Genomic DNA, 27,442 nt, shown 5'->3' on the forward strand with positions numbered 1-27,442 from the left:
CAGCAGCGCCTCCACCTCACCCCTCAGAGCCCAGCCACGGCTTGACCCAGCGACAGACACTCATACCCCCTCCACCCATAGCCCAGCCGCCAGCCCCTCCTCAGCTCAGACACTCACATCCCCTCCTCCCAGAGACCAGATGCAGCCCCCCCCCCCGAGCCCAGACACTCACACCCCCAATCCCCCAGAGGGCAGGGATCCAGAGGGAGAAACAGCCTGATGCTGGGTCCCGCGCTTGCATGGAGTTTCCTGCATACCACTGCTGCCTCCTCTGTCCTTTAGGGCATGCTGGGAATTGAGGTGCTGGGAACTCTCCAGTTCCCTCCTCCTTCCCCCAGCCTTGTCTTCTATTTGTGAGCTGGGCTCTGCCAGGTCCAGCAGCCCCTAGTGGCAGCCAACATCTCTGCAGCCCATTTCTGAGAGGGGAAAAAAGGAAATTCTGCACGCACAACATTAATTTCTGCAAAATTTCTGCATTGCCCAATGGTGCAGAATTCCTGCAGAAGTAAGAGTCTATAGCACCCAGTGCACTCAATTCGGTACCAAAAAAATGGGGGAGCACTCACACGAGGTATTGATCTGCACATATACTTTTGAGGAAAACAGCTTATACTAGATACAGGTAGGGAATTGCAAGAGGCAACTTATCAAGGGCATAGATGTCATTCTAGCATCTGTCTGTGAACTTCATCAGAAGCACAAAGCACCGAACACAAATATGAGGAAAGCTATACAGTTTTAACCTATTAGTTAAAATGTTAATTAACGTGTTAAAAATTATCACCTTTTTTCCTAGTAAAGACAAGTAACAAAGGTATTAACTTGAGGTTAAAAAAAGCCTCTTGTGTACACATACTCTTAACATGCCTCAGATTTTTGTATGGAGCTGGCAGGGGAAACTGAAGGTTAACAAAATTAAATACACTGGCATCTGGATAACCTTTGTTTGAAGCCTTACATTAGTGTAAAGAGAAAAGGAGTAGTTGTGGCACCTTAGAGACTAACCAATTTATTTGAGCATAAGCTTTCGTGCGCTACAGCTCACTTCATCAGATGCATACTGTGGAAACTGCAGAAGACATTATATACACAGAGACCATGAAACAATACCTCCTCCCACCCCACTCTCCTGCTGGTAATTGCTTATCTAAAGTGATCACTCTCCTCCCTACAATGTGTATGATAATCAAGTTGGGCCATTTCCAGCACAAATCCAGGTTATCATGCACATTGTAGGGAGGAGAGTGGTCACTTTGGATAAGCTATTACCAGCAGGAGAGTGAGTTTGTGTGTGTGGTTTTTGGGAAGGGGGGGGTGTGTGAGAAAACCTGGATTTGTGCTGGAAATGGCCCACCTTGATTATCATACACATTGTAAAGAGAGTGGTCACTTTAGATAAGCTATTACCAGCAGGAGAGTGGGGTGGGAGGAGGTATTGTTTCATGGTCTCTGTGTATATAATGTCTTCTGCAGTTTCCACAGTATGCATCTGATGAAGTGAGCTGTAGCTCACGAAAGCTTATGCTCAGATAAATTGGTTAGTCTCTAAGGTGCCACAAGTACTCCTTTTCTTTTTGCAAATACAGACTAACACGGCTGTTACTCTGAAACCTTACATTAGTGTAACATCCCCAGCATGTTAGCCAAAAGTAAGGTCTATTTGCTTCGGTGAGACATTTCCCTAGTGATATATTCTCCAACGGTATATTTTAGAACAATAAATGTTTGGCAGTTTTATATGGTCACAGCATAAAACTATTAATTCACTTCCCAATATTCTGACTCTCAAAACAAGGGATGCAGAGTGAAAAAGCGTTCTATTTAAGATATTGCTGTAGGAATTCTGTGCAAGATGTTAAGTGAATTCCTATAATTTGACACAGCTAATTATAGTAGTATAAGTAAAGGAAGGAAAACTGATACTCTTATGTTGTCTCAGACATATTGTAATAGATTTATACTGCCATACAAACCACTTCAGCATGGAGGAATATTTAGTCACCCCCAGTGTAATATGGAGGTTAAAATCAAAAGATAGAAAAATAAAGCAAGCAGTTCCTGGATATGGTTGAAATGTCTGCTTAATTAGTATGTATAATTTGTCTGTATGTTTTTGCAAGTGATTTTTATAAAAGAGAAAATACTTTTGAATATTGACTAGAGCTATTCTTGTAAATTACAATTTTGACAAAAGTTTAAAATTTTAGAAAAAGGAGGTGTCACACTCACTATGTTTGATAAAGAGTTAATCCATCAAGAAGGACACAAGAAAGTAAACATGCTCTAAATTCCTGGCTGAATATACAATTTAAAGTCCTAAAAGTGGCTTTAGCCTTGAGACTGGCAACAGTAATACCAAAGTAATTAAGATCAAAATGAATTTAAGGGTAGATAACTTCTGAATAATATTTATAAAGCTTCAGCTTATTATATTCCTTTCAGTCAGAAGCACCTTCCTGGATTATCTCATCACTGGATGCAGTTAAAACTTTTGACAGTCAAAACTGCATTAGTCTTATAAGACAATGGAGATAATGGCATTTTGAGGTAACTTTCTACATTGGCTAAAGGAAATATGCACACTAGCCCTACAGCTACTTTGATAGTGCACAAGGGAAAAAACAAACCAACAAGTTTTAGGATGGGATGGGCAAAAGTCAAGGATGCCCGCTTCCTCTAATTTTCTTTACTATTGACCTTGAACCACTGGGCTCAAATTCAGATTAAATGGGGGGAAAAAAATCAAGAGTATCCAAGTTAGAAAAGACTTTCACTTGTTTCGCGTATGCACAGATAATATGATCCTGTATCTGAATATATTCTACTGGAAGTATGGAGTATACTGGAGATAAAAACCACTCTGGATTTAAAAATGAACATATCCTCAGGAATTATGAAAGACAGATAAAAGAATTAGAGCTAGCCAAAAATTTTTAAAACAGAATAGTCTGTTGGGGTTTTTTGCTGGTTTTCAATTAGATCTAATAATTAGTCTTTTTCTTATCACCCAAATCCTTTTTGGAAGATATTTTCAAAACTACTCATCACCAACAACTGGAGCCAGATTTTCAGAACGAAGGGGCTAGGTTTCTAAAAGAGCTTGAAAATCTACTCCCTTTAAATACGGGTATCTAAGTAAAAATCCATCTCCTGATTTCAAGGACCAATATACTTCAAATATTTTATCATTACTGAATAAAATTACTAAACGTTTATAAAAATGACCAAATCTTTTAATTAATTATCTTTGAAGAATAAAAATGCTAATAGTAACAACACGATTTTATGTAATTTAAACCCGCTCCCCCAGAAGAGATACTACTTTAACGAAGTGAAAGCTCAAAAACATTTTAACAGTTGTGGGAAAAGTCTAAAAGTAAGAGAGTTTTAACATGCTAGACTAAAAGAACAAATGGATGTTTATCTTCTCCTACTTTAAAAATGTAGTTGGTCTCTAACCAAAGATCGATAGCATTCTGTAACGATAACCTTTAAAACATTCATTGGACTTGAATAGAGGCACATAAACATGCTTTCAAAAATTGTAACAATCTTTGAATTGACACAAACAGATCAGACAAAAATACTTTGCAGAGCTATCTGTATAGGACAAGGTTTGCTGGAGAGGGGACATCCTGGGTGATGTATCACCTTTCACTGCAACAGATAAATTTAGAAAAAAATAAGCATGATTCTACTCTACCAGAAAATCTCAGAAACTGGCATATCCAAGGATGTTAATTTTTTTTTAAAGATATATTTCTTCGCAAAAATGATAAAGAATTTTAAATAGTAGGTTTTTTTATTATAAATAAAATATTTTGCTTCAAAATCAGATAGAAAACTAACTCAGAAGACAAAAAGTGAACTGAATAAAGGCTGTAACAATATTCTGACAAAGAAGGGCTACTCTGTAGACTTTGAGCCCTCAAATATATTTTTGTAAAAAAGAAGTGATCATATACAAACGGGACAAGAAAATGCTTATGGTATTATCCACAAAAGGAGCAAAAACTTCAGACTATTTGTACATATATGTCTAAATCCTCAAAAAAACTCAAGACAAAATTAGTCATCTGAGCATATAAAGTACCCAAAAATCTTAAATCAACAATATATCTGCAGATTGGGGGGAAGAGGGGGCATAATATAAAAAAAGGCATTTTTATGATAATTTTGTAGATATATATTCTCAATTTCTAAGCTATGATTAAGGACAGAAGGAAGCGTGTAACATTTTTTTCTTCTGGCTATGTATCAAGATATAGCAATGATGGAGTCATGTTATTTTAAATGCCAAAAACAGATCTGAAAATCTGGAAAGAAAACTACTGACAGAATGAATGGATCTACAGAACGTAATGTTTACTACTGATAAATTAAGGTGTCCTCAAGAAAATATCAAACACTGAAGACCTTCTAAAATTACAACAAAATAAAGTTCCTGATGGCAGGAGGTCCTAACAACTATCTTTTCTGTATATTTACCTAATTGTATTTTAATATGTTGCACAGCTAAATTTCAATAGATTCCTATTAAGACATTCAGTCTATTAAAAAAAATTAAATGCCTCATGATAATTGGTTATTTGGTATTTTGTGACCTTTTTACACCTTAGTCCTTACATTTTCCCTCTCCATGTCTTGTAGCACAGGTTATATAGAAACAGATGTACTGTCATGTCTGATGTCCCACTGTGGTGCCTATTACTCAACAGTGATGTTTCAGATATTCCAGATTCCCTCCTTATATGTATAATCTACATAAAATTCGTTATAATTATTTCTTCTGGGATCTTACATTTGCAAATTCAAAAATATCCTGTTAATTTGCAAAGTAAGAGACACTCAGATGACTGGTTTCAGAGTAGCAGCCGTGTTAGTCTGTATCCGTAAAAAGAAAAGGAGTGCTTGTTGCACCTTAGAGACTAACAAATTTATTAAAGCATAAGCTTTTGTGAGCTACAGCTCACTTCATCGGATGCATACAGTGGAAAATATAGGGGGAAGATTTTATATACACAGAAAACATGAAAAAATGGGTGTTACCATACAGACTAACAAAAGTGATCAGAAAAGGTGAGCTATTACCAGCAGGAGAGCAGGGGGCGGGAAAGGGTGGAGGTTGGGGGGAGACGGACGGACTATCTTTTGTAGTGATAATCAAGGTGAGCCAATTCCAGCACTTTCCATCTGGACCCATGGAAAAGAAGCCCTTGAGGAATTCCACCATGATTTCAACAATTTCCATCCCATCAACCTCAGCCTGGACCAGTCCACACAAGAGATCCACTTCCTGGACACTACAGTGCTAATAAGCGATGGTCACATCACCACCACCCTATACCGGAAACCTACTGACCACTATGCTTACCTACATGCCTCCAGCTTTCATCCAGACCACACCACACGATCCATTGTCTACAGCCAAGCTCTACGTTACAACTGCATTTGCTCCAACCCCTCAGAGACAAACACCTACAAGATCTCTACCAAGCGTTCTTACAACTACAATACCCACCTGGCTGAAGTGAAGAAACAGACTGACAGAGCCAGAAGAGTACCCAGAAGTTACCTACTACAGGACAGGCCCAACAAAGAAAATAACAGAACGCCACTAGCCATCACCTTCAGCCCCCAACTAAAACCTCTCCAACGCATCATCAAGGATCTACAACCTATCTTGAAGGACGACCCATCACTCTCACAGATTTTGGGAGACAGGCCAGTCCTTGCTTACAGACAGCCCCCCAACCTGAAGCAAATACTCACCAGCAACCAGACACCACACAACAGAACCACTAACCCAGGAACCTACCCTTGCAACGAAGCCCGTTGCCAACTGTGTCCACATATCTATTCAGGGGACACCATCACAGGGCCTAATCACATCAGCCACACTATCAGAGGCTCGTTCACCAGCACATCTACCAATGTGATATATGCCATCACGTGCCAGCAGTGCCCCTCTGCCATGTACATTGGTCAAACTGGACAGTCTCTATGTAAAAGAATAAATGGGCACAAATCAGACGTCAAGAATTATAACATTCAAAAACTAGTCGGGGAACACTTCAGTCTCTTTGGTCACTTGATTACAGACCTAAAAGTGGCAATTCTTAAAAAAAAAAACAACTTCAAAAACAGACTCCAATGAGAGACTGCTGAATTGGAATTAATTTGCAAACTGGATACAATTAACTTTGGCTTGAATAGAGACTGGGAGTGGATGGGTCACTACACAAAGTAAAACTATTTTCCCTTGTTTATTTCCCCTCCTACTGTTTTTGTAAAGTGCTGGAAATGGCCCACCTTGACCATCACTACAAAAGGTTTTTTCCACCCCCCACTCTCCTGCTGGTAATAGCTCACCTTTTCTGATCACTCTTGTTACAGTCTGTATGGTAACACCCACTGTTTCATGTTCTCTGTGTATATAAAATCTCCACTATATTTTCCACTGTATGCATCCGATGAAGTAAGCTGTAGCTCACGAAAGCTTATGCGCTAATAAATTCGTTAGTTTCTAAGATGCCACAAGTACTCAGATGACTGATACTCTCCTTACTTATGGGCCAATTTGCCCTATGAGAATCCAGATTTGAAGAGAGTATTCTACAGGTAGGCCACCACTTCCTGAATGGAAGGAAGTAGGTGAGCAATAGCCGAAGTACCACAGGGACTGAAGACCTATGTTAGGATTAGGTTGCTCCATGAATAATCTCTCCCACCCCAGTACGCAACTAGTAATCCACAGAACGGTTAATACCCTGAGGCTCTCTCTCTTCTGCAGAGATGCCCCTTGCTGCCAAATCTCATTCTGAAGCAAGTGAAGGTAAGAGCTTCCAGAGGAAATTACCAATGCAAATCCCTAGTAGCACACCAAGCTCCTTACTCCCTACATATTGCTGTGAGGGGTCATCTATTTGCCCCTCTTCTCTGATTTCTGAAAGGTGTGCTCAAGGCTTTAACAGGCTCACCTACCTCTACATGTGGTCTAGCCATCACTAGAGGGAGGCAGAGTACCACACTGGGGAGGGGAAATCATGGGTAACAGAAAAGGTAATTGTGCTCTCTTCCCATTTCCTGCTGTACTACCAGCCTGAATATGCTGTTCAGTGGGAAAGTTTAAAACATTCAGTTCAGTTCCACTGCATGTGTTTAAAACACCAATAAGCAATATTTAAACCAACAAAAACCTCCTATTATATTCTGCAGCCAGCTCCCACCTATTTGCCTGAGAAAGAATATAGGCCTTTACACTATGTTCATTACCATGGTAGGAGTGCCTCATTTCATCCTTGCCATTGGTGAACATATACATTTTTCAAGCCTTTCTGATACACAATTAAATTTAACAAGGCAGACAAATTCCTATAAAAAGACAGGTTTCAGAGTAACAGCCGTGTTAGTCTGTATTCGCAAAAAGAAAAGGAGTACTTGTGGCACCTTAGAGACTAACCAATTTATCTGAGCATGAGCTTTCGTGAGCTACAGCTCACTTCATCGGATGCATCTGATGAAGTGAGCTGTAGCTCACGAAAGCTCATGCTCAAATAAATTGGTTAGTCTCTAAGGTGCCACAAGTACTCCTTTTCTTTTTATAAAAAGACATCTGGAAAAGAAACCAAAATGTGGAAGAATCTCTTAAGTCTTTCAGATGAAAAGAGGAGAAAAAGTTATGATATTACATAAAAAGTCTCCTATACATTTTCTTAAGCAATATTGGATTTATATATAAACATGAACTTAGAATATCAAAACAAACATAAGGAACTCAAAGAGCATCTTTCCTGGAAGACACACTTAAGAACCAATTGTCAAGGTAAAGAAAAAATTATTCTTTATTTGCAGTTCTACTATAGGACATTTCCTATACATCAAGAGATTGAAAGGGCGGCTAATGAACGTGATGGAATAAAACTGGCTGGAGACCAGCATAATAAAGGAAGACAAGATTCAAGTTTTCCAATATCTTTACAAATCCACCACAATCTTAAACTACAACACTCCCGCTTTCCAGATGTGAAGCATCTAGAACAATCACCACCAATGCCACTGTACTTTGTTAAATATGTAATGTGGAAAAAAAATCTACCACATACTAAGATCATTAGCATACCTGTTATTTCACAAATGAAAATAAGATTTCAATGCATTAGAACAGTGGTCACCAACCAGTTGATCGTGATCAATCCTACAGGATCACCCAGTCGATTGAGATCTCCTGTGGCAGCGTAGTGTGGCTGCCACTAAGGCTACCCTGGGCCCACACCGCTCCTGGAAGCACAGCCATGCGGCCCTGAGGCAGGGGTCTCCCTCCACGTGTGCTGCTCCTGCCTGCAAGCATCGTTGCTGCAGCTCCCATCGGCCAGAAGAGCTGTGGGGGCGGTGCTTGCAGAGAGGGGCAGTGGTGGACCCACATGCCCCCTGCGCCCTCCCCACCCGATGGGCTGCAGGGGCGCATTGGCCTCTTCTGGGAGTGGCGTGGGGGTGGAGTAGGCAGGGAGCCTGCCTTAGCCTTGCTGTGCCCGCTGCCAACCGGGAGCCACTGGAGGTAAGTGCTGCCCAGCGGGAGGCCACACCCCAAGCCCCCTCCTGGAGCCAGCAACCCATACTCCCTCCTGCACCCTAGGCCCCAGCCCTGAGCCCCTTTCCAGAGCCAGCACCCTGTGCCCCTTCCTGCACCCCAACACTCTGCCCCAGCGCACAGCCCCCTCTTGCACCCTAACCTCCTGCCCCAGGTTCAGCCCAGAGCCCCCCTCACACTGCCAACTCCTCGGCCCCAGCCCAGAGTCTGCACCCCCTCCCAAATCCCCAACCCCCTGCTCCAGCCCGGTGAAAGTGAGCGAGGATGGAGGAGAGCGAGCGACCAGGGGTGGTGGGATTGGAGTAAGCAGGGCAGGGTTTTGGGGAAGGGGCGGGGCAGATCCTGAGTTTCCCTTAGATTCAAAAAGTGATCTTGGGCTTAAAAAGGGTGGAGACCATTGCATTAGAAGCTAATACATTACTTATGTTAATACATTAATAAAATATATGGCCTACTTCTTTGGTTTGGACATTGGTTGAAGATTTTGAGGCTGAAGCCAAATTATACCATATTCTCATTATTTTACAGATTTAGAGTACAAGAAGAGTGCCATGAAGTTGTTACCAAATTAGAGTGCTGTTGGAGATGAAATCTGGAATTTCCTGAATCCTGGTGAGAGCATCATAGGCAGAACTGCCTTCTACATTCCTTTTGTTTTCACCCTCTTATCTGTCCGAAATATTGGAGCCAGATAACTTGCTGGTCAGTTACAGATATGTTATGGTAGCATATCACAGATTGAAGAATTTGATAATGTATCAGACAAAACAGAGCTGGTATTCTAAAACAAGAAAGTAAGTAGAGCTGGAAAAAAATTGGAATTTCATAAGAAAATGACATTAGAAAATTTTCTTTTATCCCAAATCAGAATGAAAAGTCAAAATGTTTCATTTCCAACAAAGTCAAATCACTTTGTTTTGATTATAAATTACATTTATATAAAAGTCAAAATGATAAAGTCAAAACAAAGTACTTCAATAATTTTGGGGAAAATTTTGAAGAAAATCAATATGTTCCTGAGAAGTATTTCAATTATGTCAAATCAGCATTTTCTGATGGAAAAACTACTCAATCAGAAAATTTTCGGCCAGCTCTAGATAGAAGTCCATTGTAAGAAAAATTCTACACAATAAAAAAAGTCACCTTAAATGCATGACCAAATACAAAATAGCGAACGACCCTAGTTCAGGTAGATGGATACAGAACACAGAATGTACTGTACTGCAGTGTTCTACCATATGCACTCTGGATTGGAACACATGTAGCAATATGCAGTTTTAATCTCGGATTTAGAATATCAGTTGTCTAGAAAGAATATTTTAAGATAAAATTTTGCCATCATGCCTCTAGAAAGGACTAACGTATACAAGTAAAACATAGCCAGTAAACTAAGATCTCTGTCCTGTGTTAATCATGTTATCATATGTCAGCATTGCAAAATGGACATGACAATTTCCCAATCAAGACACAAGATCTACTTGCTTGGCATCGCCAAGCTGTGGTTGATAATTGAAAAAAACTAATATTATACTCTCCTAGAAAAGAAAATGTGGAAAGTACTTCACAAGACTATTCTCCACACAGTATGAATTTCTTTGTAGACAAATAGAGGATTTCCGGCCTTCATGTAAGAAAAATATTGATACAACCCACATTTACACAGATTCTCCTACTAGAAATACTGTGCTTTAAGAATGAAACACAAGTCTAAAATAATACAAGTTTTACACCACTCTTAAATGCAAGATTTTTCTATAATATAAACCACACAAGTAAATCACAGTTTGAAGTAAACAAAATTGTGCTATATATGAAAACATCAGTCACACATCAGTTTCTGTAGAACATTTTACAAGTGCACAGTAGCATATATGTTATATTCAGAGATATTTAGCACACTAACAAAACTTAAAAAAAAAAAAATAACATACCGCCTTCAAAAACTAACTTTTTCTTAAAACCAAAAAGAGATTTGATAAAATACACACAGAAATTAAACCACAGTGTAGCAAGCAGCAATTTGTTTCATCACATACTTAGGAGTCGAAGGACCTCGTGGCCATGTTCCATCTTCATTTTTTTGTTCTATCACTAGTACCTATCAGAAAAAGAAAGAATAAAGAGAAAAACTATAATCTAGCAACAGATTTCCTTTAGCTGAGATTCCAAGCTACTGCACCTTTCAATGGGCTTGTTGATTTGGTGACTGAAGGACCAACACAAAGAACGATTAGGGTACCAGTCTGGGACTCAGGAATCCCAGATTCTATTGTTCTTCCACAGACTTCCTATGTAACTTTGGGCAAGGCACTTAATCTCTTGCTGCCCCATCACTTCTAAAGCTATCAAATGGCTCATTAATCTGGACCTGGTTATTTGAACATTGCTAATCACCTCTCTTGTCAAAAGAGGAAGTGCCCCATCTATAAAATGGAAATAATAGCATCTCAAAACCTCACAGGGATACTGTGAAGACAAATACATTGGCCAAAGTGAGCAAACTGCATATACATAAGGCTACGATTATGTCACGTAGGTGACGGATTCTGTGACATTTTCCACTTCAGCCCTGGGGCAGTAAGGCTGGAGCGGTCAGCGACAGGGGCTCCCATGTAGCTCCAAGCTGTCATGGGCAGTGGAAAGACCCCGGAGCGGTCAGCTGCAGTAGGTGCTGGACCCACTTCCCCCATCCCACAGCAGGGTTTGGGCTCTTATTCCCTCCACCTCATCCCCATTTTGTCAGTTATTCTTCGTAAAAAATCAGGGACAGGTCACGGGCTTCCATTAATTTTTGTTTATTGCTTGTGACCTGTCCTTGACTTTTACTAAAAATAACCATGACAAAATCTTAACCTTACATATAAATATCAAAGGCATATATATACTTTGCCTCCTTAATCTCTGGTTTAGTTTATCCTATATACTTTTAAGATTCTTGAATGAAATCTATATTCATTCTAATTCTTTGTTTAATTACAGATAAAAGGCATCCGAGTGTAATGGGTCTATGTAAAATCGATGTGTCTCAATTCTAGAATAGTTCTTTTAAGAAGCATTTAACCTTGCAGAGAGTACAATTATATACAATAGTTTTTCTTTTTGCTGTATTGACATGGTTTAGACCACATCCATTAGTTCAACTGATCTTTAAGTCTCTTGACTAACTCCATTTCTCTATGGAGGCGTGCGTATGAGAGAAACGCACATACTGTCAGCTAATGACAGTTTTTATCCAAATTGTTATTGGTATGAATGAGAATATGGATCAGTTTCAGATGGACAGAGTTATTCAGTTCCTAGCTGAAACAGGCTAGTGTTTCTTGGCATTGTTAAATAGCTACAGCACTTCACCACAGAAGTGGCTGCAGAAAGTTTAACACATATATGCTGAGGTGAAACTGTATGATTACACATACCATACATGCAATTTTTAAATAACTTAATAATTTCCTGTTCTAAAACATGTTTTAAATTTGCACATACAGCAACTGACAATTCTTAGAGGGTTTTTTTTTTTTTCCAGGGGGAGCGGGAAAAGAACGGGAGAAAAGACAGAAGAACCAAAAAACTGAATAAGGTAGTGTTCTGAGGACCAGCTTCATTCTAGCAAATCCTGATCTATCTTTGGATAAAGGCTTCAATAAGATAACCTTCCGATTTTCCCCAATATTACTCCATCACTAGCTCTCAGAAGCTACTAAAATAAAGCAGTAAGAAAAAATAAAACCCTATGAGACAGTGTGAATATCTACACTGCAATGTAAGCCCAGGGTTTGAATTTGAGCTCAAGCCTAACCTCTCTTCTGTCTACACACCAATCATGGTAATCCAAAGCTCAGACCCAGGGTCCTAGGACCCCACGGAGGTGGAGGGTCTGAGCCCAAGTCAAGCCCAGACTAGGCTTCAAATCTTATTGCTTTGCAGTGTAGACACATCCCTGCTGGACTTCTACTCTGCAAGTCCCCCCAAAATATCCCACAATCTGACTTTCTTCGTCTTCTGGACAGTCAAGTTTTCCCCCAGTGCACCACAAACAAAGGGCTGGCATGGCCACATTTTGGCCACTAGGAGCATCTCGTCCTCGTTCTAACCTGGGGTTAGAAACGAGATGCTCCAGCCCTAGTTTAACAAACCCAGGAGCCACTAAGAGCCACTAGGAGCATCTCGTCCTCGTTCTAACCTGGGGTTGGAAATGAGATGCTCCAGCCCTAGTTTAACAAACCCAGGATCAGTTAACTAGAGAGTTATGCTAATCCTGGGGCTTACATTGCAGTATAGACATATCCATAGTATTCAGCTGGACACTGATTTTTCTAAAGGAATAAAAAATAAAACTTCACCTTCAGAACCAATTCATCAGATCAGATTATCTACTCACTCCCACTCACCAAACCTGGGATGAGAGGGAGGGGGTAATTGAAATCACCCAGAAATTCCAAGATAGTTTTAACTAAAAACTAAAGACTTAATGTGTCTGTCATAAATATAAAGGGAAGGGTAAACCCCTTTGAAATCCCTCCTGGCCAGGGGAAAGCTCCTCTCACCTGTAAAGGGTTAAGAAGCTAAAGGTAACCTCGCTGGCACCTGACCAAAATGACCAATGAGGAGACAAGATACTTTCAAAAGCTGGGAGGAGGGAGAGAAACAAAGGGTCTGTGTCTGTCTGTATGCTGGTCTTTGCCAGGGATAGACCAGGAATGGAGTCTTAGAACTTTTAGTAAGTAATCTAGCTAGGTATGTGTTAGATTATGATTTCTTTAAATGGCTGGGAAAAGAATTGTGCTGAATAGAATAACTATTTCTGTCTGTGTATCTTTTTTGTAACTTAAGGTTTTGCCTAGAGGGGTTCTCTATGTTTTTGAATCTAATTACCCTGTAAGATATCTACCATCCTGATTTTACAGGGGGGATTTCTTTATTTCTATTTACTTCTATTTTTTATTAAAAGTCTTCTTGTAAAAAACTGAATGCTTTTTCATTGTTCTCAGATCCAAGGGTTTGGGTCTGTGGTCACCTATGCAAATTGGTGAGGCTTTTTATCCAACATTTCCCAGGAAAGGGGGGGTGCAAGTGTTGGGAGGATTGTTCATTGTTCTTAAGATCCAAGGGTCTGGGTCTGTAGTCACCTAGGCAAATTGGTGAGGCTTTTTACCAAACCTTGTCCAGGAAGTGGGGTGCAGGGTTTTGGGAAGTATTTTGGGGGGAAAGACGCGTCCAAACAGCTCTTCCCCAGTAACCAGTATTAGTTTGGTGGTGGTAGCGGCCAGTCCAAGGACAACGGGGGGGAATATTTTGTACCTTGGGGAAGTTTGACCTAAGCTGGTAAAGATAAGCTTAGGAGGTTTTTCATGCAGGTCCCCACATCTGTACCCTAGAGTTCAGAGTGGGGGAGGAACCTTGACAGTGTCAGTGTGAGGACTGTTCACCCAGTGATTAACATGGGGGTGAAAAAAAATATACATGTATATTAATACACATATACATTTTTTTAAAAAAAAATCTGGTGATGTAATTAGTCAAGCACTATATTCTGAACATGAATTCTGTGTATGGGGAGGGAAGAAGGCAAATATCACTACCTTGAAAAAGAGGGAAGATCTACTGATGACAGGAATAACTGTCAGCAATCCAAGTTTTCAATGGAGAAATTTATTACATTTAAGAAAAAAATGTATACGTAGGAAAACCAAAATTGTATTATACAATACCTGTCCCTGGTATAACCCAGCATCCTGTATGGTACTGTCTGGTTTATTCAGTGGTTCAAATGTATTGCTCATGTATTTGTTCCACAATCTGGTCTCTTTTTCATTTGGAATATTGAAGATTTTTCTTATCTCTTTTTCAATTGTATCTGAATTGAGAGGAGAAACATTAAATTAGAAGTATCAAATCTCATTATATTCGCACACATATTATTGAGGATACAGTGGGAACAGCTGAACAGACAAGAGCGTATATGGTGCAGGGGTGGGAGCTGCTGGTTGGAGCTGCTGCTACATCCTAGGGTCCTGCCAAGAGGAGCCAGTTCAGGCCCTCCTTGACTTCCCCTTCACTACATTATGCTCTAGAGAAGCACTCCAAATGTAGTCAAGTGCTGGTTGACTGATGAGACGATGAGGGAAGCAGCGTCTAAGAAGCCATCTACTCGCTGTAAGAGGGTGCAGTGGATATGGGGGAGAAGGGACATTAAAAAGAGGAGTGCTTGCAAGGCCCAAGCAACTGCTGCTGATTTTGCTATCACTATCTTATTATAATTCCCTCCAATACATACATAAAACTTCTCTAATATGCACACTACCAGAAAACAAGTGAAGAGTAAATTGTATGAATGATGTATATGCTGAGTGTGGACAGTAAGAGGAAGGCTTAGTGTTTTAGAAAATACAAGGGCTTATCAGCTCCTATTTCTACTTGCCAAAAAGTACATTGTTACAGTAAGTTGAACATAATATATCTACTTTTTTAAAAACTGAAGAATGGCTTATTATTATTTACTAACAAACATTCTTCAATTTCTTTTGCTCCATGGACCAGTCAAATTTCTGAAGTCAAGGAGTATTTCCCACTATGAATAATATTTTCAAATTCAAGTATTTCTGAACCCATAGCAGATTGTGGTGTTTTGCTCTAAAAAGGGTGATTTACAATGTTGGCAACTCAGCAGCACCAATTAAAAAAAAAAATTAAGAGATATGTTTAACAATAAAAGCTAGGCTCAACATAATTCATTTATAGTAATAACTGCTTATATTTCAAGCTTTCAGACATCAGTATCTGGTGTGAGCAAAAAATCAGTTTTCCTAAATACATACGCTTTTAGTTTTATGTACCATACGTATCAGCTAGTTTACATTATATGAATTAGCTTCTATATTTTTCATGTTGAAACACCCTTATTTATTGACTACTTCATTCCTCCAAGGTTTGGACTGTACCTCTTCCATACAAACTCCTTGTACAGTGATTAACTTATTTTTAGTATGAAAGTAAAAGTTAAATTAGGCTATTCATATTATCTAACAGTTCTGATATCCTGGTTTATAGAATCTGTTTATTTAGGGTGATCAGATGTCCAGTTTTCAAAGGAACAGACCTATATTAAGCCTTCCTGCAGGTGTCCCTAATTTTTCTTAAAAACAGGCAAACTGTCCCATATTTTCTGTTGCCCGCCCCCCCCATCAGTACGGGCGGGTCCTGCTGCTGGCCGGATCCCTGCTCACCAGCTGCCAGCCTACCAGCGGTGAGTGGGGAGGAGGGGGTGTGTGTCCAGTGGTCCAGAATGAGGGTGGGTGTGCAAGGCTAGAGGCAGGGCAGACCTGCAGTGCGCAGAGCTGGCCGCTCCTCTTGCTGGTCTGTCAGTGCAGCTGCTACTGCATGCCGGCTCTCAGCCAGCAAGACTTCACCACCCCCGTGCCATTTTCAATCAGGTACTCTGAAGCCCCTGCAACCAGGTTCTCTGTCCCCTGGTGCACAATGCACACCCTTAGGGCTCAGCACCTTCCTGCCCACGCTGTAGCTGGGAGACAGGGGAAGTCTGGAGGTGTTAGCTGCCTTTCTACACTGTGCAGGCAGGAAAGGACGAGCTGCTTCCAGCCACAGGGGAGCGGGTGGGGAGGGCAGGAGGAGGAAGAGAAGGAAGGGAGAGCCAGGTCATCTCTCCCCCTGCCCCGGCTGGAAGCAGCTCCTAGCCCTTCCCTCCCGCACAGTGCCAAAAAGCTGCTGCTGGCCACATTCCGGGGGGAACAGAAATGGGAGGCTGGGGGAAGGGGGCAATTAGTGTGATTAACTGATTTTTCAGTATTCGTTTTTATTTAAAGTGAATTTTTATCCTATGAATTTTGAAACATATTGAGCAAAAAATGTTTTCTTTTAAACCAATGACTAAAATATGTTTAACCTAAAAACCGAATAAAGAAGTTACCTACTTTACAGTAAATGTGGTTCAAGATGAGCAGTTCACATGCATTCCACTTTTGATGGGTATGCACCCCATGCTCATGTACCTTACATGTTCTTGCACCCGCACTCCTACCGGAGGACATAAAGGGACAGCACTGGCCCAAGCATCCTTCAGTTCCTTCTCCAATACAGATTCTCAGAAGTAGGACTTCATAATAGTGGGGGAAGGACAGTGGGCGTAGAATCCATATGGACAACACATCTCAAAAACCCAAGTTACTTTAAGGTAATTAACCTTTCTTCCTCAAGTGCCTATCCATTTGAATTCCACTCTTGGTGATTAACACGTAGTTATGCTTTTGGTTGGAAGATGGTACTATGAGTCCTACTTAAACAACAAGTGCAGGACAGCCCTCCCAAAACAAGCATCCAAACCAGAAGCCTCGACCAAGAAGTAGGTGTCTTGTAAACATATGGGCTGAGCTCCATATAATTGATCTACCAGATCCAGAAATAGGGGCATTTTTCAAACAGGCAGCAGAGATTGCCTGAGATTGCCTTTGGTATGAGCTCTAATATGGTTAGGTGGATCTAACTTGGCTAACTCATAGCATGTTCTTGTACAGCAAGAAACTCCATTTTGATAATCTGAGGATATTTCCTGATGCTTAACATTTTCAGTGAAGGCCACAAATAGTCTAGATGTGTTCCTGAACGACTGTGTCCTGTTAAGAAAGCATGGTAATAGCATTATTATATCAAGTGTGTGAAATTTTGCTTCTACTGGAGTTGAGTGAGGTTGCGGAAGAAGACAGAGGTGAATGATTTGGTTCATACGGAAGTCTGAACCACTCTGGGCAGGAACTTGAGATGAAGCCAGAGATCATACATTGTACCAGAAGGATACAGTTAAGGGGAACCTGCCGTGAGGGCCTGAATCTCCCCTTTCCTTTGAGATGATGTAATGGTTACTAAAAAGGCAGTCTTCATCAATAGGTAGTAAAGGAAAGAGTTTGCTAAGAGCTCAAAGGGGGCGACCCATCTACCCTGTTAACAATGTACTGGTGGGTTCCAGAGGCAGAGAGTTCCTGAAGTAGGAGAAAAAATAAATAAGGCTCTTAAGGAATCTAGACACTGGACTGTGAGAAAAATACAGTGTAGCCCTGGATAGTAGAGTGATGTGCAGATATCGTTGATAGATGGACCTATACGGAACTGAAAGAAAATCCAGATTGTTTCAGGTCTAGTAAAATAGTCCAATAATACTGAAATTGTTGTTTTATCAAAGGAGATAGCTAGTGCCAACATGCCCAAATAGAAGGACTTCCACTTTGCTTTATTAGTCTCTCTAGTTGAGGCTTCCTTACCTTGGAATGGAATATTCTGAACTTCCCATGAGCAGCTTTCAATGGGCATCATCCAACCAACATCCAGGTTGTCAATGTAACAAAGGTCTGGATGTAGGATCTCATAGTTGTTCTATGATGCTATGTTCAGCAGGGGAGTTTAGGTGATCTGATCAGGGGCTGGGCTGAGGTTGAACAGATCCAAATACTAAAACTACCTTGCCTAAGGGAGGCTACTATGATTATCTACCCTACCTCTTGCCTTGGGACCCTCAGTATCATAGGGATCAGTCTACATGTCCAGTGGATAAGAAAGACATCTGACAGAAAGCCCAGACTGGAGCCTCTCTGGAGCAGAACACTTGGCATTTCTTGTTTTAGTCTGTGGCTATCAATGGATAGCCTTACTTGCAAAAGTCTAACACTGTGTTCTTGACAGGCCACTCCTGGGTGTCTGAAAACTGTCTGCTGAGGTGATCTGCTGGAGAGTTCTGAATGCCTGGCAGATGCAGGGCCAGTGGTATGACCTAGGAATACCTAAACCAACTCCAAAGTCAAATAGCTTCTTGACATAGCAAAGATGACTTGGCTCCTCCCAGTCTGCTGACATAATGATGGTTAAATCAGGATCTAGATTGTGTATTCCTGGAGTAAAGGCAGATACAGCATGCTAGACAACAGCTCTGAGCTCTGCAATGTTTATATGTAGATAAGCTTTCTGAAGGGACCACAGGCCCAAGTCTGAAGATGGTCTAAGATGAGCTCATCACTCCAGAGTGGAGGTGTGTCACCAGAGTATTGGTGAGGTAGAGGTGCAGAGAAGGGTCAAATGTTACATACTTGAAGAGTGCATTCCCACCAGTTTAATGAAAGCACTTCTTGCAGGACTGTGACCATCATATGTCTATGCAGAGTCTGCTGGATAGATGCACTGATTTCATCCATCCTTGCATGAAGTGTAGGTGAAGTCTAGCAAACTGTGTCATGTAGGTGCATGAGGCCATGGGTCCCAAGAGTCTGAGGTATATTCTCACTTATGTCCTTAGGTAAGCTTGACGTTGGTTGGGGAGGTTTATTATTGTTTGGAATCTTTCTTGTAGCAGGTAAACGTTTGCTGATCTGGAATCTAATGTAGCTTCTATGAACCCTATGTTTTGATTCTGAGTAAGTATAAGTGCTGATTTTTCTCTGCGAACTTTGAGGCCCAGAGTGGAGAAGTGCTTTAAAGGTATTTGAATTGTGTCAGTCACCTTTTGCAGTGATTTTCCTTGGATTAGCCAATTGTCTAGATATGGGTAACCCTGTATTTCTTGTCTCCTTTGATGAGCTGCCACACCTACCAAGCACTTGGTGAATAATCTCAGGGTTGTGTCAAGACTAAAAGACAGGACCTCATACTGGCAGTGAGATATTCCTATTAGGAATCGGAGCTATTTATGGTTAGCGAGATGAATGGATATGTGAAAGCAGACATTGTGCAGGTCAAGATCTGCGAACCAGTCTTGAGAATCTAACAAAAGAATTATGGAGGTCAGAGTGACCATCCTGAAATTGAGAGAGAGATTGATTTGTTGAGAAAAAGGTCCAGAATGGGATGCCAACTCTCTTCTTCTTTGGTAAGAGAAAATAATGGGAATAAAATCCCCTGCATACTGAGGATTCCTCCTCCACTGCTCCAAGTCACAGAAGGGAGTCCACTTCTTGTTTTAAGAGTATTTCCTTAAAAGGAACAGGGAAAAAAGTAAGGAGTAGGAAGAGACTGGAACTGAATAGATTACCTCTTGTTTACAATCTCCAGGACTCACTGGTCCAAGGTGATCAGTCCAGGCTTCTCAAAAATAAAAGAAGCAGTTGCCAAAAGGGTTGGGGCAAAGAATATAGAGAAAACATCCTCAAGAGGTTCTGTCAGCTCTTGACACTGACGTCACACCAGCTATGTAGTTGAAGATGTGCAGCATCTGAGGAAGATGCTGAAGGCCATCATCAGAGAAGGGAAACTGCCTAAAGAAAGTTTGTCACCTTGCTTGTTTCCTTCTTGAGGCTGGAATGTACAGACCCAATGAATGAAGAGTCACCCTAGAGTACTTTAGTGAACGGAGACCCGCATCTCAGAGGAAAGGATCTCAGTTGTGGTTTTGACTTCTTTGCAAACCAAGAAAGACTTTCTCGTTTTCACTGCTGTGGCTGTAGTACATGCCACACTGTCAGACACATCCAAGCAAAAACTGCAGGGAAGTAAGGATATCAACTGCCCCTCAGTCATGATAGCTTTTAGTTCCTCTCAGTGTTCCTGTGGTAACTCATTTACAATCTGAGACAACTTATCCCACATCAAGTATAATTATATTTGGAGAGGGCGGCCTCATAATTAGCCACGTGCATCTGGAGGCTGACAGATAAATACACCTTGTGCCTGAAGAGGTTGAACTTCAAGTCCTTCTTTCTGGGTGTGAATTTGGGAGGTGCCTGTTTTGACTTTTCCTGGACACTGACTACAAGTGATCCCATTCCTGGGTGGGAAATAAAAGTATTCAGATCCTTTAGAAAGAACTTAGTGCCTTCTGTGTCTGCTTGCTTTGATGTGGCCAGTACTGGTACCTGTATTGATTGCGGTGTATACCACACATCTTTTGCAGGCTTTCACAGTCTTTGATATATTGGCGTGGCAAGCCTGCCAGGAACGGAAGAGTGCAGGATATTTAGAAGCTTGCGAGATTTCTCCTGCACCTCTTTTTGTGGCATATCCAGTGTGTCTGCCATGTGTTTGATGAGGTCTGGAATGCCATAAAATCATCTACTGAGGCAGAAGTAAAAGGATTTACTCCCTCAACAGGAGAGGATGAAGAGATTGCAGTGGGGACCAGCTGTTTGCCCCTTGCACTCATTTCTCTTCATTGCTTTCCTCCTCCTATCTTTTCATGATCTCAGGCTGCACTCGTTGATCTGGCTGGGATGGTCCATACTGACTCTTTAGAGAAAGGGATTTAACTCTGGAATGACAGATGGTGCAGATTTGTGTGACTACAGCTGCATACTAGGGCATTCAGTAGGGCATGGGTCGGTAGGTGTATGTTCATTGAGAGCTGCAGGTCATTTCCTATTGTGAGCTGCAGGTCATTTCCTATTGTTCCTTCTAGAATCCTTCCTGATTCCCATTATGCTTGGGGGTAGTAGGTATAAAGAAGAGTGAGTAGTTAGTCACTCAGTAGATGGGACTGAGTGGTAGTACACATCCTCCGAGGGAGCATTGTTTTATTAGGAGTGACCCACCTCTGATGGGATGAAATCAGCACCGGAAGTATCGTCTTCACCTGTATACCAATAACTCAGAGTTGGGGCTTAGATATCACCATGCTCAATCTCTCAAGACAACAACATGAGCTGTCCCTCTGGACCCACAGTTAAATTACTCAGTACTGTACATGCATGGAGTTCGGAGACAGCAGGCCCTGTGTACCAAAGGCCCTGTGTACCAAAGAACACCGTCCAAGAAAACAAATATGGAAGCGGTGGGTATTGAATCTCCAAGTACCAAAACAGTCATGGTTGATGCATAAGAATCTACACTGAGAGAAACCCAGTCAACAGCTTTAGTGAGTACCGCTGATGCTTTCTTACTAGTTGGGACTGGGGCACCTGAGGGACCTCTCTCTCTCTTTTGGCCCAAGCAATCTATGCCCTGTGTCATCTCTGGAGTGGTGCTCCGTCCATGACAGACAGAGTGAGCAGCCTAGGTGGATGACTTGGGCCTCTTAACTGGTGGAGGACTGTGGTGTAGCAGCGTCCTTCGTTTTGGTGCCCGAGGAACTTTGCATTAAGTGCTTGAGGCGGAACAACTTTAGGTGGTTTTTCTAGTTCACTGGCTCTCAGTCAGGGGTACTTGTACCCCTGGGGGTACTCATAGGTCTTCCAGGGGGTAATCAACTCATCTAGCTATTTGCCTAGTTTTACAACAGGCTAATAAAAAGCAGTAGCAAAGTAAGTACGAACTAAAATTTCATAGACAATGATTTGTTTATATTGCTCTGTATACTATACACTGAAATGTAAGTACAATATTTATATTCCATTTGATTTATTGTATAATTATTTTGTAAAAATTAGAAAATAAGCAATTTTTCAGTAATAGTGCGCTGTGACACTTTTGCATTTTTATGTCTGGGTTTGTAAGTTTTTAAGTGAGGTGAAACTTGGGGGTACACAAGACAAATTAGACTCTTGAAAGGGGTACAGTAGTCTGGAAAGGATGAGAGCCACTCCTCTAGATTTCTCAGTTCTTAGGAGGAGCAGCAATATATGGAACATTGCTTTGGAATGTGTCTTTCTCCTAGGCAAAACAAGCACCAAGCATGCCCATCATTAAGTAGCACTAATACTTCCCACCAGGGACAGTTTTGAACCTCAGGGATTTTTCTTCTGCCACATTGCTAGAGCCTCTATGCAGGGGTTGTCTAGCCTAAAGACTAAAATCTAATCAGAAATATATATAGTGTGCCTATATATAAATATATATATTACACACACAGCCAACAGCAGGGAACTAACTAAGTAGCAAGAGTAAAACACAGTAGCACAGTGAGCAAAGAAGTGGGTGGACAGTTTAGGGAACCACAAGTAGTAAGAAGGAACTGAGGGATGCATGAGCCCTTGTGTATGCACATGGATGAGGACATCTGAGGCACAGCCATGATCTCAATAGACAAGCTGTCCAAAATAATCAGATTCCATGTACATGGGATGCACAAGTACCAAGGGTGGAATCCATATGGAGAATCATTTGAAGAACTACATAAGATGATTTAAGTGTTACACAGACATAAATAAGACTGAAGCAATTAACTTGCTTTCAAGCAGTCTAGCTGTATTTTTCTGATGAAAGCCAGCAATAAAAATTAAAAGTTGGTTTCACAGATGTTAAAAAAAAAAAAAAGTGACCTACAGCTGTTCATAGGTGTCCCTCTGCAATATTAAGGCAGACAAGACCAGCTATAGCAGAAGTGGGCAAACTTTTTGGCCTGAGGGCCACAGCGGGGTTCCAAAACTGTATGGAGGCCCGGGTAGGGAAGGCTGTGCCTCCCCAAACCCTAACCCTATCTGCCCTGTCCCACTTCCCGCCCCCTCAGAATCCACAACCCATCCAACCCCCCCTACTCCTTGACTCCTGACCACCCCCTCCTGAGACCCCCTGCCCCTAACCGCCACCCCCCCACCCCCGGGACCCACCCCCTATCCAACCCCCCCACTACCTGACTGCCCTGTCCTCTATATCCACACCCCCGTCCCCTGATAGGCCCCCCGGGACTGCACCCCCATCCAACCCCCCTCCCCTCCCCATAAAGCCCCCTGCAAACATGGGCAGAGGACTCAGGAGGAGCAGGGGGCAGCCACGCAGCTGGAGAGAAGCAGCGGTTTCCCCTTCAAAGTGCCACTTCTCTCCAGCCGGCTGTGCGGCCGCCTGGTGCTCCTCCTGAGTCCTCCACCCACGTTCATTGCGCTCTCGCCACCTGCACCTCCAGCTACTCCCCTCTGCCCCCGCAGTGCAGACCCCTCCCGCGCTGGCGGCACAGCGAGCTGAGGCTGCAGAGGAGGGGCCGGGGGCTAGCCTCCCCAGCTGGGAGCTCAGGGGCCAAGCAGGATGGTCCTGTGGGCCATAGGTTGTCCACCTCGGACATATAGGCTTTATATTAAACCCCACAAAAAGTTACCATAAAAAAGTTACCACATCACCTGTGGGTGAACATTTTTCACAAATCACTCACTCTATATCTCACCTATCAGTCCTTATCCCCAAAGGAAACCGGCACAACACTTTCAAAAGATGAGCCTGGGAACTTAAATTCATAACTTTGCTAGACACTAAAAATCATGGACTGATTAGAGAAACTGGATTTATGGCTCATACAACAATTTGTCCCCTTCTAACAATCCCCCACAGTTTCCCCTCCCTTTCCTTTCCTCCCTATGACTGCAGGAGCATTAATGGGCCATTTCACCTTGATTGGTCTCTTGAAATGTGTGTTAGCTACATATGCTAAACAATCTGTTTCACCTTTTATTTGGCTCTGACACTCCAAGTTAGTTTCCCAGATATGTAGAAGAACATTGTATGAGCTCAAAAGCTTGTTTCTCTAAAGTTGGTCCAACAAAAGATATCACCTCACCCACCTTGTCACCACAAAAAAAAAAGTCAGCTTTCCTTTATATATCAAAGAATAATGGGCATAATTTTCCCCATCTGAAGTCACCTTTAGCCAATAATGTCTCAAAAATAATCAATACATTCTCACGCTGGTGTATCTTTCCCTCCCATCACCATGACACTATTCATCATCAAGGCCTTGGCTAAAACAAATAAGTATGCTGTATCATTATATAATTTTTGCACGCTGAAAATTATCAAGCAGCAGCACTGTGGCATCCAATAAAGACAAAAAATAAAAATGTTTCCATAGTTACTTCAGTTGCTTATTTATCTTATTTAGCAAAATGCTAAATTTCATTTTTAAAAGTAAAAGCTATTTGTATTATAGTTAAAAACAGCATTTGATGAGTGATCAGATTCTACTTTTGACTCAAACAAACCTGATCTTGTTACAATTTGCAAAAAAAGGAACTCTATTAAACTTCTAGTTCATCTATTTTTTCATCCTTGTGAAATTTGTAGATGCAACATATCTAAAACTCAGAATCTAAGCCATACTCTCAAATACCATTAAATGCAGCTATTTACAGTTATAGAATATGGAAAATTGTGCATACCTATCGTATCAGCTTTACTAAATCTTCGTGTCACAATACCGTTCATGTTTCCATTTTCACACAGCTTTAATTCTGTTAGATATACTTCTACTTTGCAGTGCTTTACAAACATACCCTGTTCAACCACCTGAAAACACACCAAAAACAACAGATCAGTGTCTGCTATGAATCTGAATATATTTAGATATACATACTTACATGTACTTGTTTTTAGAAACCTCCTTATGAAACTAATAAAAATTCAGTGAATATAAAAGGTACAAATTATATTAAGCCAATTATAAATGCCAAATATCAGAAATAAAATTCTTGTATAACATTTTTAGAAAACATTCAGTATCTGAAAAAGTTGAATTTTCTGACAACTATTTTTTTCTGCAAATTGTATATGTACATTTAATTAATTGTATATGTACAATTAATAATAATGTAATTGTATATGTACAATTAATACTATACATTATATATTTACCTATTATACAAGCATGCATATGTGTATATAATCAAAATGTACATTAATAAAATTGGAAATTTTTCAGTTTTAAAATCTGTTTAGTCTGAGTTAGTTCCTTGAAATATAAGCAGCAATTTTCTAGTTCCATATATTAAACCTTGACATACAGTTAAAAATTCCTTTTTTTTACTACCAATAAAACTTTAAGAACTACTGTAACAATACAGTAACAATTCTGGATATTATATAACAAACTTTTAAAACAAATATTGTACATAAGCAACAACTGCCAAACAAGTCGTTCATCTATGCTCTGGTAGTGGATATATTAGTTTTTGGCTTCATCCATGCAAGATATTTTAAAATTTGTTCTTTACATGTTTACTTTGCAATATCCACTATCAGACAGTAAAGCAGCTAGGGAAACATGCAAATTAATCAATCAAAGTAAAATCCAGAAAAAATATTCATGGTCACCTCTTAAATATATTTCCTTTTGATCCTTCAAAGTGTAACTGCAGTACTTAGTCAAGTAGACTGTTCTGAAAATAGCCATCAGCCTGATATATGATACATCAGACAAATACGGTAAAAAAGAAGGCACCAAATAATTACTTGGAGGGATCTGCTGTACGAAACCTGCTTAAGAGCAAGCATTACAGGAAAAATATGCATCAATGAACTATTCACCCAGTGTTTAACAATTAGCCTTGAGCTGTAATAACTACCAACTGGGGTCACATTTAACTACAATGCATCTTAACACAAGTTTAACATCTTATCTACACTGGGATTTTTATATCTATGCAAGGGCTGCAGTGATGTAAACTGTGATTTGCTTTGGTGCGGCTTACCCTCAGATTAAGGCAACGTTAAAGCATGCTGTATTATCCAAAGAGCCACACTGGGCAACATCGAGAACCTAGTACATTGCTATAATCTAAATTTAGGTACACCGCCTCAAAAAGTTTTACAACAGTGAAGAACATCGCTGCAAAGCATAAGGGATAAAAAGAAAAGTGAACAGCCAAATGGGGAGACTGCTCCCCAGAAGTCAAAGAAAAAGCATCTCCACCCCTTGCAGAAAGATTAGAGAGGAAACAGGACAGAGAAATCAATGAACGAATGGGGGGCGGGGGGAGAGAAATGATGAAGATAAAGAGAGAAAATGTATCTGTAATTGTTGCATGAAAATATATTTAACCTGATTCCCACTAATGGGACCATATATTTGAGAGAATATTGGCAAAATCTCTCTTTGAGCAACTCTAACCTAATAGTCCTGGAAGAGTGTAGTTGTGCTATTCTACTTCAACACTTATGTTATCCCTGGTACTCTATTGGTCAGTTCCTTCTAAGCATCCCCATAATAGTTACTGGTGAAAAAGGGGGGGCAGGGAGGAAAAACAACAATGCAAAATTACAGAACCTTTTGCGAAGTAGGGAGGAAGGAGAGAAACTGTTTATTTGCTGAAATGTATATGTATACATTGTATATATACAGAATATATATGTTCTGAACATATACATTTCAGCAAATAAACAGTTTCTCTCCTTCCTCCCTACTTCGCAAAAGGTTCTGTAATTTTGCATTGTTGTTTTTCCTCCCCGCCCCCCCTTTTTCACCAGTAACTATTATGGGGATGCTTAGAAGGAACTGACCAATAGAGTACCAGGGGTAACATAAGTGGGTAAATAATTATCTTTGAAAAATAACCATCCTAATGTATTCTTACTCTTACAAACTAAAGTTCCATGGATGTTTCTTTAAAAATAAAATAAAAAGAAAATAGGCCAGGCAGCACGTAATGATAAATAAATGCTGAGTCCATTACATACCACAAATTTAATTTCTTGAGCTCTATACCTCTCACGAAAGAGAGAGGAATCCATGAAGGCGTGAGCCTTCTTCTACAGGTCCAGCTGGCACTTGCCCATGAAAGGTGAGCTGTCAGCATTATAGACTGGTAAATTCTGTGTTCACTGAAGTAAGGGTGAGGACCTGCTGTGCCAAAAGTCCAAGCCTCAGCCATAGAAGACTATCATCAGAAACAAGACTAGAATTATAACCAATGACTACCATAAAGTGAAGGTATTTCATATTGGCCAACTTGGAAATGGTCACAGTAACATACATATTATTACACCTTCAATAACTGGTCCAGAATAGGATGCCTTAAAATCACTGTCCTGAAAATCCAAATTCAATCTCCAAATTAGAAGGGACCACATCTTAGCTATCTTTTATATAAAATGGGAAGAAAAACAATACTGTACAAGTACATACAAGAGTGGTTTGTGCCAAGGCTTTCTGGGCAGACTGTGCCTAAGGAATGAGCTCTCAAGCAGTCCCCAGATACGTCAGGGCCCAGAGGCAGGGTGTGCATATCC

General features: G+C 40.8%; 1 protein-coding gene across 14 annotated transcripts in view; it reads right to left on the reverse strand.

Moving 5' to 3' along the window:
- USP15 (ubiquitin specific peptidase 15) overlaps nucleotides 1-27,442 on the reverse strand; it is a 140,458-nt gene that overhangs the window by 69,174 nt on the left and 43,842 nt on the right. For 12 of the 14 annotated variants that reach the window (XR_013347929.1, XR_013347926.1, XR_013347927.1 and 9 more), the window contains exons 4-6: nucleotides 24,598-24,724; nucleotides 14,299-14,444; nucleotides 10,627-10,688 (exon numbers count right to left, since the gene is read on the reverse strand). Coding sequence is in view for 10 of the 14 variants with exons in the window: in XM_077833647.1 (XP_077689773.1) it covers nucleotides 10,627-10,688; nucleotides 14,299-14,444; nucleotides 24,598-24,724 (335 nt within the window). In the remaining 4 variants the exon portion in view is untranslated. The remainder of the gene's footprint in view (nucleotides 1-10,626; nucleotides 10,689-14,298; nucleotides 14,445-24,597; nucleotides 24,725-27,442) is intronic. The other 2 variants (XM_077833745.1, XM_077833754.1) reach the window with 1 other exon arrangement.

Source organism: Eretmochelys imbricata, chromosome 1 (assembly GCF_965152235.1).
Source record: "Eretmochelys imbricata isolate rEreImb1 chromosome 1, rEreImb1.hap1, whole genome shotgun sequence".
In the NCBI taxonomy this organism is placed as follows: Eukaryota; Metazoa; Chordata; order Testudines; family Cheloniidae; genus Eretmochelys; species Eretmochelys imbricata.